General features: G+C 40.2%; 1 protein-coding gene and 2 non-coding genes across 7 annotated transcripts in view; all 3 read right to left on the reverse strand.

Annotated features, from left to right (window-relative positions):
• The window catches only part of CFAP43 (cilia and flagella associated protein 43), a 118,664-nt gene that overhangs the window by 1,998 nt on the left and 103,259 nt on the right, over positions 1 to 13,407 (reverse strand). For 4 of the 5 annotated variants that reach the window (XM_066238800.1, XM_066238799.1, XM_066238798.1 and 1 more), the window contains 6 exons: positions 12,541 to 12,627; positions 8,402 to 8,490; positions 5,287 to 5,500; positions 3,650 to 3,762; positions 2,544 to 2,703; positions 1,829 to 1,993 (listed from right to left, as the gene is read on the reverse strand). In XM_066238800.1, the coding sequence (XP_066094897.1) occupies positions 1,829 to 1,993; positions 2,544 to 2,703; positions 3,650 to 3,762; positions 5,287 to 5,500; positions 8,402 to 8,490; positions 12,541 to 12,627 (828 nt within the window). The remainder of the gene's footprint in view (positions 1 to 1,828; positions 1,994 to 2,543; positions 2,704 to 3,649; positions 3,763 to 5,286; positions 5,501 to 8,401; positions 8,491 to 12,540; positions 12,628 to 13,407) is intronic. The other variant, XM_066238801.1, reaches the window with a different exon arrangement.
• Positions 5,064 to 5,139, reverse strand: TRNAA-CGC (transfer RNA alanine (anticodon CGC)). Its single transcript has one exon. It is a non-coding gene; the product is annotated as a tRNA-Ala (tRNA).
• On the reverse strand, positions 7,238 to 7,414 carry LOC136311388 (small nucleolar RNA SNORA23). Its single transcript, XR_010726779.1, has one exon. It is a non-coding gene; the product is annotated as a small nucleolar RNA SNORA23 (small nucleolar RNA).

Raw genomic sequence — 13,407 nt, forward strand, 5'->3', positions numbered from 1 at the left:
CTATGCATCTAGGTTAAGATTCATTTGACTTTCGTTTTATAAAATTACTTGTATTTAGCCACCAAAATGCTCACCTATATGCTCATAATTACAGATGCCTAGAGTTTATTTTCTCATTTGTTCATTCATTCATTCATTCATTCATTCATTCATTCAAGTCACCAAATATTTTTTGTCTCATTTGAGTCCCACGTTAACAGTGTTCCAGTTAAAGACACTGAGGGAAACACAAAGAAAGAACATGGCCTACCTTCAAGAAAAAGAGAACACAAAAGGCTTTATGAAGGAGGTAGCATTTAAGCTAGACCTTGAAAAATAGATTAGTGATGTGAAAAAAAAATGAGGAAGAATATTTTAGGGAGAAGAACTGGTAATGAGCAAAGGCACAGAGATAGAATCCTAGATAACAGTAATCAGTTTGGTTTGAGAATACTGATGTATGAGAGGAACAGTGAGAATGAATTTGAAAAGCTAGGTTGACGGACACTGAACACCCACCTAAAGATTTCATAACTCATTTGCTAGGTAAGAAAGGAAGTTTAAAATATTTGAGCCAAGTAGTAATGTTATTAAAGCTGAATATGAATATCAATCTGACAATAGTATATAGTATAGATTTGATAAGAGAAAGAGCCAAAGTCAAGAGGCCAGTTAGGAGATTATTATAAAAGTCTAAATCATTGAAAATAAAGTCCTGAGCTAGGGTAAAGGCAGTGGGGATAGAGAATGAGGGAGTACATAGATAAACGAGGCAGGACATGGATGGCAAGGCAAAGAGGGTAATCAAAGATGACTACAACTTTAACCTGAGTGGCTGAAAACAACAACACAGAAATAAGCACATTAAGAAGAGTTGCTATTGGGAGGTGTGAAATATAGAAATAGAACTTGAGGGAGGTTGGGGCCAGAGAGCTTGGATTGGAATTGGAATTGAATTGGAATCCAGAAAGCTTTAATTAGTCTTTTAAAAGTGATCTTTGAAGTTAGAAAAATAGAGATAATCAGAAAAGAGGTCATGGAAAGAAACACAAGCAGAGCGAAGGGCAGGGTCTTAAAAGATGGGTATAGTTAAGAGAAGCAGAAGAGAAAGCAGAGTGGTTGGACATGCTAGAAGAAAGGGAAAACAGGGATGATAAAAGCTAAAGGAATAAGCAATTGAGATGATCATGTCTTTTTTTTTTTTTTTTTGTATTTTTCTGAAGCTGGAAACGGGGAGAGACAGACAGACTCCCGCATGCGCCCGACTGGGATCCACCCGGCACGCCCACCAGGGGGCGACGCTCTGCCCACCAGGGGGTGATGCTCTGCCCTCGGGGGCGTCGCTCTGTTGTGACCAGAGCCACTCTAGCGCCTGGGGCAGAGGCCGAGGAGCCATCTCCAGCGCCCGGGCCATCTCTGCTCCAATGGAGCCTTGCTGCAGGAGGGGAAGAGAGAGACAGAGAGGAAGGGGAGGGGGAGGGGTGGAGAAGCAGATCGGCGCCTCTCCTGTGTGCCCTGGCCGGGAATCGAACCCGGGACCCCTTGCACGCCAGGCCGACGCTCTACCACTGAGCCAACCGGCCAGGGCCGGTCATGTCTTATAGAGATTTAAAAGATATAATGACTGGGAAAGTGACCACTGAATCTGACAATTGGGAAACCCTCTGTGAACCGAAAGATAGAACTATACAACTGAGCGAGTCACAATGAACCCAAGGCAGCAGATGTAAACTACTGGAAGAAAAAGGCAGAGTCCATAGACACACTATAACTTATTAAATACTGGTTGAAAGAATAAATGCATTAATGAATGAAGTTAAGGTTATATAGCAGGGAAGGGAGAACTTACCTTTTGACGCTCTCTCGAAAAAAACAGCATCTGAATATCCCAAGCCTTCTGATTTAGATCTTCCATTTCCATCTCCATTTTTTTATGTTCCCACTCAATCTGAAATATTCCTTTGTGGATATCTTTACTTACCATCATGCTAGCAACTTTCTTTTGTCCTTGAGTCTTAAAAAAAAAAAAAAAGGTACATTCTGACATTCATAGAATATGATTCTGCACAAAGAATAGAGCACATTTGAGGCTGTATTCTATAATTAGAAAACACTTGGGTCACAGAGATAATTATAGCTCCTTAAAAATATGCAAATATTAAAAAACTACTACTTGAGCAAAATCTGATCACTGTAAAGCATGGAAGTTACTAAACAGAAGAAATTGAAAGATAAATTTGAATGGCATAGCCCATTTATATGCCAATGATTAGGCAGACCAATCACCAATCTTCCGATATGCATGCATTTGCAGCCCAGCTCTCTGCCCTGCTCCCTGTTGCTATATAGATTAGCTGCTGAAAACCAAAGATAAAGGGAAGGTCTCAAAGGCAGACACATTACATTAAGGGAAACAGATATTTTAAAAATATAGCAGGCATCATGTCAGAAACTCTGTAAGCTAGAAGAAAATGAACATCTTTATCATGAAAATGGAATAATAAAAATATTTGATACAGCAGGTAATATGTTGTTGTTTTTTTCTCTTTCAAAATGGTGCTTACTCGAATTACAGAATTCAGGTCTTCAATTATGTTCCTGTTGATGAGAATTGCATCAGAATACTCCGTCAATAACTGGAAATTCTCCAGTTCTACTTGTCCTTGTTTAAGGAGAATTTGTATTGTCAAATTCAACTGGAATTTCACTTTCTCTTCCTGTAGTCTAAATGGAAAAAGAGTTCAAAGTAAGTAGTTGTACAATATTTCTATTTTAAATTTCACCTATTATCTGAGAATAAAAATCCAAACTTAAACTTCCTTCAGCTGAAGGATAACATGCTGGAAGTTAATGCAGAAAGTATTTTCCTAATGAGGAGTTTTCTAGAGGTCTCTAGGAAATGTCTTCTTACTGAGACGGTATCACACTTGGGCTGCTCAAAGAATGGTAGGGACAGAAACGCATTCAGAAAGTTCCACTTAATGATGAAAAAATATTAATGTAATTGTGATCGTAAGTGGAAGAAAACAGAGATGCTACCAACTAACAAATCCATTGAGGTCCTTACAATGTATGACTTTTGATATTATATTAACAATGTTCAATCTATATGCTACTTACCAAATCTATTTCTGGGAAATACATATTTATCCTTATAGCCTAGACCTGAAAATGATGTATAATGTTGAATTTGGGGACACCAGGGAAGTATTTATCAATGTATCTACAAATATAGCCAAAAGTAAAGCAAGAACAAAACAGTGTCCCCATCACTCAGCAAACTACAACAAGCCTCCCTAAAGAAAAAGATATTAGCTGGTTAAGTGTCTAAATGGAAATTTCTTGGATATCTGCTTAATTTTTCACACAGTTGTTCATGTGGCTTAAGCCCAAAAGTAGTCATCAGCAGAAACAAGCAGATGAAAAAATACTAAGATTTTTCCAAAAGTACCTATTTGTTATAATAGCAATGGAACATGTGGGCAAATTTCATTCTGAAATAAGGTGTTATGTAAAAATATGAACTTTTCCAAAGAAATTCTAAAGCCCAAGGAGATAGATAAGTCTCTGCCAGCCAGGTGTAAGCCAGTGAGGGGGCATTCTTCCCCCGTGATAACACTAGCTAACATAGCCTTTGAATAAATGAAAATGAGCGAAAGGTTCCATTTACATCATGAGTTCATTGGACACCCTTTCAATTTCCTGTTGCACTTTCTCATCCTCATCAACTCTCCGCCGGAGGAAAGCTGCCATTTCCATTAAGCCAGCTGCTTTCCGCTTAACCTGAAGAAACCAAACCACAAACATTTCAGAACACACAGAGCTTTAGAAATAAAAGCAAACTGATTTCTAGAGAACCTTTAAAAACATACATCTTTTAGTTTTGTTACAAAACCTTAACAACCCCACCTTTCTAAGAGATTAATAAAAATTTAAATCCCTGTCATTATGTAATAATACAAGATATTTAAAACTCACGTGGTACATCACATGAATAATTTGAAAAGTATCAAATTTGCTTCTGGCTGAAAATTAAATACGCAAGCAACTAGAATTTTTGTTTTAAAATTTTTGTTCTCATCACCTTAGTTAGAATTGTAAAATCACAGATACTTTATCAAAAATATGCCAACCTGATGTCTGGGGCACTGAATTGAGGGAACTTGGGGAAGGCAGGCAGGGGGTTGTCAAGAAGCAACAAGAGGAAGGATTCTCTTTCTAATTAAACACACCCTCAACTTGCTACTCGTTGCTACATTTAAAAAATATTCTAGCAAAACTAGAAAGCTGTTTCTTGTAAAATATAATTCTAATCTTTGCAAAAAGAGATGAGAACTATTCAAGACCAAGGCAGTGAAGAGAATGGAAGCTATGTCTACAACAGTGGTTGAAGGGAAATATAATGCAAGCAATAAATGTAAGCCACATACGGAATTTTAAATTTTATAGTACCCACATTATAAAAAGTACAATTAAACAGGTAAAATTAATTTTATTAATGTATTATTTAACACAATATATCCCAAACATTATCATTTTAAACTGTACTAAATATTAAAATATTTCTATTATTTTTTAAAATTATTTTAAGTCTTCTAAATCTGTGTATTTGGTACTTACAGAAAGTCTCAATTAGGACTAACCATATTAATTTCAAGTAGACAATAACCACATGTAGCAAGTGACCACCATTTTGGATAATGTGGGTCTATGTAAGTACACCAGATTCATACTTAGCCCTCCGTAGCACTAAAGTTAGTATTTTATTTCATCATTATTCCTTTTTTTTTTTTTTTTTTGTATTTTTCTGAAGCTGGAAACGGGGAGGCAGTCAGACAGACTCCCGCATGTGCCCGACTGGGATCCACCTGGCACGCCCACCAAGGGGTGATGCTCTGCCCATCCGGGGCGTCGCTCCGTCGCGACCAGAGCCACTCTAGCGCCTGGGGCAGAGGTCAAGGAGCCATCCCCAGCGCCCGGGCCATGTTTTGCTCCAATGGAGCCTTGGCTGCAGGAGGGGAAGAGCGAGACAGAGAGGAAGGAGAGGGGAAGGGGTGGAGAAGCAAATGGGCGCTTCTCCTGTGTGCCCTGGCCGGGAATCGAACTCAGGACTTCCGCACGCGAGGCCGACGCTCTACCACTGAGCCAACCGGCCAGGGGATCATTATTCTTATTAATATTACTAACTACTACCCTAGCAGGAAAACCCAAATAATTAGGTTTTCTGGAAGTATTGACCACTCTAAACTATATATTTTATATTAGTACAGTAAATGAAATAAAATAAAATAAAATGTTATTATATACTTTCTGTTCATTTTCCACTTTCACTCGTCTGGTCATACAGAAATGATCCCAGATCAAGGGGTCCAAGCCTTCTGGCATGAAATTAATATTGTCCATCTCATCCATGGCCTTCATTAACTGGGCAAAGTTCTCTTGATTCAATTTCCCAGATCCTGGTCGCTCTCCAAAAGGCACATTACTGGTCATATCTGAGTGTGTTTTCAGTTTGGAAATCCTGGTATTGTGAATAAAAGCCCATCAGCCTTTCACATTCTCACACATATATAAAAAAAAATCAATGTTAAATAATAATATCCTCAGCATAGGTATGACATTGTATGACACTTTTCTTTGGCACTTGAGGGAAGATGGGTGGAGTATTCCAAAGAGAAAAGCACCTACTTTGACCTGCTTCCATATTCTCTGAATCCCCAGACATGACCAAGGCTGGACTACAGATGTCCCTAACTGTTGTAAGCACTGGCAAATTTGCTAGATTAGAAAACGTCTCCTTTCTTGAAGAAGAGAGAGTTTCCTGGACAAGCAAAAATCACAGGAGTTCATCACCATTTAACCAGCTTTACAACAGTTAAAGTGTCTTCTTTAAGCAGTAAAGGAAAGGCCATAACCAGAAATAAGAAAATATGAGAATTGAAATATATATCTTTCTGTGTATTTTAAACTGGCAGGTAAATGCCCAAGAGAAGAATGGATGTTCCCTTGTTCTGTCCCACATCTTCTGCTGATATCCTTTCCGCAGGTGAGTAGCTTAAACTATGTTCAGATACATACACAACTTGAGAAGTGCCTCTTTTTATCTTCATTAATAGGTTAGTTTTGTTTCCCTGGGCTGTGGCTGGGATGGGACTTCGTTATCAAATACTTTATAATATGCCAAGAAGTTACTATTGTTATCTTCTTTCTCTAGATGAGAAAAGTAAAGCTCTGAGAGAAGTTTTTAGTCCAAGGTCATAGGTCTGATGGTGAAGTTAGGATTTAAAGTTAATTCTGTTTGACAATAAAAGTTATGCTTTTTCCACTGCTGCCTTCCAATATATGAGAGGTCTCGCTGCTTTCTTCACAAGGCTTATTATAACTCATTACTTTACAAATAGAGAAATCAAGATACTATATAAGGCATGTTCTAAGTTGCATGTAACCTGTCAAAGGTGAGAGAATGAGTTTGTATCTCAGACACAAATGAGCCTATACCCCTGTGACAAACTCCTAATTTGTAGATTACATTTGAAAATTGTGGAAATATGAATTTATAAAAATTTGGAAATATGCAAGAATGTAATTCTAATGCTACTCTTGGTATAAAAACCAGATATTTCAGAACTCTTTTGATCATGGTTATTTTCAAGCATTTTTCTGGCATTTTTATTTCTTTCTCTTTTCTTAATTTCAAATTGTAAGAGAAAGTTTATTCAGAAACTTACAGAGGTAGTAGAAGTGAGCCAGCTAGGCTGAGTGGGCTCAGGAAACAAGTTACAGAATCAAAAGAAGGGCCCTTGGAGCTTAGAAAAAGAAAGGCAAAGGTAACATACCTGTGGAAGGGGGGGGGGAGGTATGGGCACACTCCTGAGAGGGAGAGTGCCTATACTGGCATTTTTCAAACTTTGTGTTGAACACAATCACATGAGATGCTCTGAGAAAAAGTTATTTGTGGTTAAATAACTTTGGAAAACACTGTTTACTCTACTTTTTGTACTTGGAGATCCATTGGACAAAATAAAGTTTTGCGAAGTTCTTGTAGAGAAAACTTTAACTTTTTTTTTTAAACCCAGCATTTTCCCAAACTTATTTTCTCCTGGAAGTAATTCCAATTCATATACTTTAGGGACTCATATTTTCTGGAACACATCTTAGGAAAGACTTTACAAATGTATACTATCTATGATTTAAGAGGAGCTACTTTCTTGTATAAAGTAGCATCTATAATTGCACTATGCTTACCTACTTTTTTTTTTTCTGTGTGGGAATTTGGAGGCTGGTCAGTGGGAAGTTACATCCACGAGACAACACTACACCAGTATTATGATCCCCTTACTCTTTGGCTTATAATGTTTGTGTGGATAGCAGTCTGAATGCAGAACACATATAGACACTGCAATTAGACACAGATGAAAACTGCACACATTGCGTCAACCATCTTACCTACTTATTATTATTATTATTATTATTATTATTATTATTGTATTTTTCTGAAGTTGGAAACGGGGAGGCAGTCAGACAGACTCCCGCATGTGCCCAACCGGGATCCACCAGGCATGCCCACCAGGGGGCGATGCTCTGTCCATCTGGGGCATTGCTCTGTTGCAACCAGAGCCATTCTAGTGCCTGAGGCAGAGGCCATAAAGCCATCCTCAGCGCCCGGGCTAACTGTGCTCCAAGGGAGCCTTGGCTGCGGGAGGGGAAGAGAGAGACAGAGAGGAAGGAGAGGGGGTGTGTGGATAAGCAGATGGGCGCTTCTCCTGTGTGCCCTGGCCAAAAATCGAACCCAGGACTTCTGCACGCTAGGCCAACGATCTACCACTGAGCCAACCGGCCAGGACCTTACCTACTTATTATTATTATTATTATTATTTTCATTTTTCTGAAGCTGGAAATGGGGAGGCAGTCAGACAGACTCCCGCATGCGCCCGACTGGGATCCACCCGGCATGCCCACCAGGGGGCGATGTTCTGCCCCTCTGAGGCATTGCTCTGTTGCATCCAGAGCCATTCTAGCGCCTGAGGCAGAGGCCACAGAGCCATCCCCAGCGCCGGGGCCATCTTTGCTCCAATGGAGCCTCGGCTGCAGGAGGGGAAGAGAGAGACAGAGAGGAAGGAGAGGGGGAGGGGTGGAGAAGCAGATGGGCGTTTCTCCTGTGTGCCCTGGCCGGGAATTGAACCCGGGACTCCTGCACGCCAGGCCGACGCTCTACCGCTGAGCCAACCGGCCAGGGCCCTACTTATTTTTAAATAATGAATTCAATGATTATTTTGTATTGCCCACCTTAAGATATAAGGTGTCATGTAGAAGATGTTAGACTAAATATTTCCGTAATTGGGAGAAAAAACTGAAATGTCATAATATTCCTGTTCACTTACAAACTTTTCCTCAGAAAAGTGATTACAAAGGAGAAACAAACCTTGGTCGGCGTTTAAAGAGTTTGTAGAGTGCATCCACCTGATGACTGGGAAGTTCAGAAAATTCCTTTTTAAAGCTGCGATCTAGAACCTAAGCACAAACAGATCATTGTCAGTATTGCAATTTTTTCAAAAACATTTGTTGACAATACCCTTTAAAATGTAGGGTTGTATTATGGAATGGTACACCTAAAACCTATGTAATTTTATGAATCAATGTCATTCCAATTAACTCAATAAAATTAATAAGAGTAAAAAAATATAGGGTTGTATTACTTTGATTTTTAAAACCCATGAAAACTTGGTTTATAAAGTAGACTTGTTAGGGCAGGGGTCGGGAACCTTTTTGGCTGAGAGAGCCATGAATGCCACATATTTTAAAAAGTAATTCCATGAGAGCCATACAATATGTTTAACACTAAATACAAGTAAATGTTTGCATTTTATGTAAGACCAACACTTTTAAAGTATAATAAGTCTCTGAATTCCTTTTAATAATGTTATTATGCTGTTGCTAACCAGTGATGAATAAAGTACTTCTTACCATTAATGCGACTTCTGGTGCTGCATGGTTTTGCTGATGGCTTTGTAGTCTGGTTGATACGTGGTGAGATTAAGCTTCATGCAGGCATTGAGACTTCCATCCGTTAATGCAAGGGTCCCCAAACTACGACCCGCAGGCCGCATGCGGCCCCCTGAGGCCATTTATCTGGCCCTCACCACACTTCCAGAAGGGGCACCTCTTTCATTGGTGGTCAGTGAGAGGAGCATAGTTCCCATTGAAATACTAGTCAGTTTGTTGATTTAAATTTACTTGTTCTTTATTTTAAATATTGTATTTGTTCCCGTTTTTTTTTTTTTTTACTTTAAAATAAGTTATGTGCAGTGTGCATAGGGATTTGTTCATAGTTTTTTTTATAGTCCGGCCCTCCAAAGGTCTGAGGGACAGTGAACTGGCCCCCTGTGTAAAAAGTTTGGGGACCTCTGCATTAATGTGATCGTAGGTTGGTCTTAACGTTCTTTAGATGTGAGAAAGACAGCTCAAATGCATACGTACAGCCAAACATTGTCAGTACAGCAATACTCAGATGCTGCAGTGTGTGGTATGTGATGGGAAGCGCGTTCCAAATTTTGACAATCAGCTGGTCCGCGGGTTGAAGTTTTTTCATTTCTCCCCACTTGTGTTTGCTCGCCAACTCTGCTTGCTGTCGTGCAAGTCTTTCCAAATCTTCATTCAGTGACTTGAACTTATTCACCCACATGTCTGAGGCCTTCAGGTCAGCAGCTTGTAGCTCAAAATCTCTGACAGAGACACCAGGGATGTAACTTAGGTCAGTGCTGTCCACTGCACACTTGTATGGATGGGTGATGAACTTAAAAAGATGAGTGCACTCATGAAATTCTCCAAAGCATGCTTTGAATGACTGCAGGAGATTAGATGTGAAGCCCACTAGCTGGAGATCAAGATGTTGAGCAGGGTCACTTGCTGTGCATGCATCTTTAAACTCTCCCAGTTTTTCAAAGTGTAGTAAATGACCTGTTTCAATGTCAGCTATGAAGAGTTCCAGCTTGTTTTCAAATGCAAACACTGCTTGTTGAAGGGATAAGACTGTATTTCCAACGCCTTGCATTTTCACACTGAACTAGTTTAGATGTTCAGTCATGTCCACGAGATAGTAGAACTTCAGGAGCCACTCAGTGTTAGCTAACTCAGGATGCTCAACATTTTTCATTTCGAGAAAAGTCCAGATTTTGCTCAGACAAGCTGTGAACGGCTGAGCACCAACCAACGCACATTGCTGTGCAGAAGAAGACCAGGATAATTATTCCCAACTTCATCCAACAGTGTTTTATTTTTATTTTTTTTGTATTTTTCTGAAGTTGGAAACGGGGAGGCAGTCAGACAGACTCCCGCATGCGCCCGACTGGGATCCACCCGGCATGCCCACCAGGGGGTGATGCTCTGCCCATCTGGGGCGTTGCTCTGTTGCAACCAGAGCCATTCTAGTGCCTGAGGCAGAGGCCATAAAGCCATCCTCAGTGCCCGGGCTAACTTTGCTCCAATGGAACCTTGGCTGCAGGAGGGGAAGAGAGAAACAAACATAGAGAGAAAGGAGAGGAGGAGGGGTAGAGAAGCAGATGGGCACTTCTCCTGTGTGCCCTGGCCAGGAATCGAACCCGGGACTTCTGCACGCCAGGCTGACGCTCTACCGCTGAGCCAACCGGCCAGGGCCCCAGCAGTGTTTTAAAGTGGCGATCATTTAAAGCTCAGGCAACAATAAAGTTGACCACCCGAATGACCAGCAATATCACCTCACCAAGCTGCTCACCACATATCTGAGCACAAAGCGCCTCCTGATGTAGGATGCAGTGAAAACTTAGGTTGGGTCTCTTTTCATGTTCATGAAGAAGCACTACAAATCCTGTTTTTCCCCACCATGCATGGAGCACCATCAGTACATACCGAAATAAATTTATCCATCGGTAGATTTTTTTCTTTAGGGAACTCAGTGAAAGACTTTAATAAATCCTCCCCTCTTGTTGTCTCTTTCATAGGCAAAACAGCAAGACTTTCCTCACACAGTGTGTCACCGACAGCATACCTTGCGATCACACTGAACTGGGATAAATGGCTTACGTCTGTTGACTCATCCATAGCGAGAGAAAAGAATGGTGCTGCATTTATGTCCTTCACTTGTGTTGCCTCAATTTGATTTGCCATCATGATGGTACGATCATGAACAGTTCTTGCCGACAGAGGCATGTCTTTTATTCGTTTGATTATCTTGTCTTTATCTGAAAAGTCATCAAAAAGTTCGTTGGCAACATCAAGCATGAATGTTTCGGCATACTCCCCATCTGTGAATGGCTTTCCGTTTCTCACAATTGCTAAAGCACCAGCAAAGATAGCCGAATTCCAGTCACCTTGTTGGGTCCAAACATGGAGTTGCTGCTGATTAGCTTGCATTCTGCACAGTAGCTCTTGAAATGCTTTCTTCCTGCTGGATATTTTGATGCAAATGTAGTATGGCATGTGTCAAAGTGACACTTTATATTTGACCGTTTCATCAATGCAATTTTATCATTGCATATTAGACGCACTGCAGAACCTGCTCTCTCCACAAAGGCAGATTCCTCTGTCCATTCCTGCTGAAAAGTACGATACTCTTCATCTTTTTTTCCTTTCAGCCATCTTCTTCGTCAAAAGGGTTTCTGCAATTAGCTAGCTGAATATTTGATTAAAAGAAGGGAAGTTTACTTCCTGACCTCACAACGACCTGTGTACATTACGCGTTATCCAATAAAAATCTGGTGTTGTCCCAGAGGACAGCTGTGATTGGCTCCAGCCACCCGCAAGCATGAACATAAGTGGTAGGAAATGAATGGATTGTAATACATGAGAATGTTTTATATTTTTAATGTTATTATTTTTTCATTAAAGATTTGTCTGCGAGCCAGATGCAGCCATCAAAAGAGCCACATCTGGCTCATGAGCCATAGGTTCCTGACTCCTGCATTAGGGAGTGACTGTTCACTGTGTAAGGATTTCTCAAAGATTTATTTTGAATAGGAAGCACATTAGTGAGTTAAAAATATTATTTCATATAAGAAGTCTTAGAAATCATTTCCAACCAAAGTTTTACAAAATAATGGAAGTTTCTCTATTCTATTCTATTCTATTCTATTCTATTCTATTCTGTTCTGATCATTCCATTCCATTCCATTCCGTTCCGTTCCATTCCATCTTCTTTACATACTTTTCTATGTTATTGTTTTCCATTATAAAACTGCTGATCATGGTCTACCAAAGTAATATCATGACCAATGAATGGGGCCTTCAACCTGATGTTTGAAAAGCCCCAAAGAAGTCTAGATGATCTCTCTCATTTTTGTGCAAGAGAAAGCCTAAACCAGAGGAGTTTACAAAAATTTATCTTACAAACTGATTTTCAGAAAAAACAATGGCATAGAATAAAGTTTACCCATAACTGAGCATTACAGTAGGAGAAACATCTATGAAGAAATGAAATTATATTCATTTTAATCTCCCCTCAAATCCAGGCAACAGCAACTCTACTGTACTGGTGAGTGGGTAAGACTATGACTCTCACTTTGTCTTGGGTAAGACTATGGCTCTCACCTTATCTTCTGCCAGTAAGTTGTCATAGTTTTCCTTGTACACATCAAGATCTTCTCTAGCTTTTCGGATGGCCTCTGAAGTCTGGTTCTATAATAACATTAGAAATAGCCAGTTGTAACTGGATATTTTTCAGAATTAAAAAAAAATAGTGGAGATACTAAAAAGAACAAGAAATTTCCTAGTACAAGATAAATGTGTCAGTGAGGTATCCATTGAAGATAACATTTATAGAAGTATACCAGTGGGAGACTTTGAAAGAACAAACATCCGCCTGACCAGGCTACGGCACAGTGAATAGAGCATGGGACTGGGACACGGAAGACCCAGGTTCGAAACCCTGAGGTTGCCGGCTTGAGCACGGGCTCATATGGTTTGAGTAAGGCTCACCAGCTTGAGCTCAAGGTCGCTGGCTTGAGCAAGGTTTACTCTGTCTGCTATAGCCCCCTGGTCAAGGCACATATGAGAAAGCAATCAATGAACAACTAAGGTGCAGCAACGAAGAACTGATGCTTCTCATCTCTCTCCCTTCCTGTCTGTCTGTCCCTATCTGTCCCTCTCTCTGTCTCTCTGTCTCTGTCACACACACACAAAAAAAGAACAAACATCATCACCTGTTTCTGAGCATAGCTAGCTCTGTACTGAGTGTGGAAGTGACTGCAGGACATGCTGCATTCTTGGCATGGCAGTAGGGATGATAAAATCCCACAGGATTAGGGGACGCCTGGACCTGGATTCTGAGAGGCTGAATTTATAAAAGGGCAATGGCCAGACCAAATAAAAAGAGAACTCTGACCCACAACCTCTGCAGCAATCAGCCCCAAACTGTCAAGACTTGAAAAATAACTTTCGGCTTTCTTAATTTTTGCC

Source organism: Saccopteryx bilineata, chromosome 7 (assembly GCF_036850765.1).
Source record: "Saccopteryx bilineata isolate mSacBil1 chromosome 7, mSacBil1_pri_phased_curated, whole genome shotgun sequence".
Classification (NCBI taxonomy): Eukaryota; Metazoa; Chordata; class Mammalia; order Chiroptera; family Emballonuridae; genus Saccopteryx; species Saccopteryx bilineata.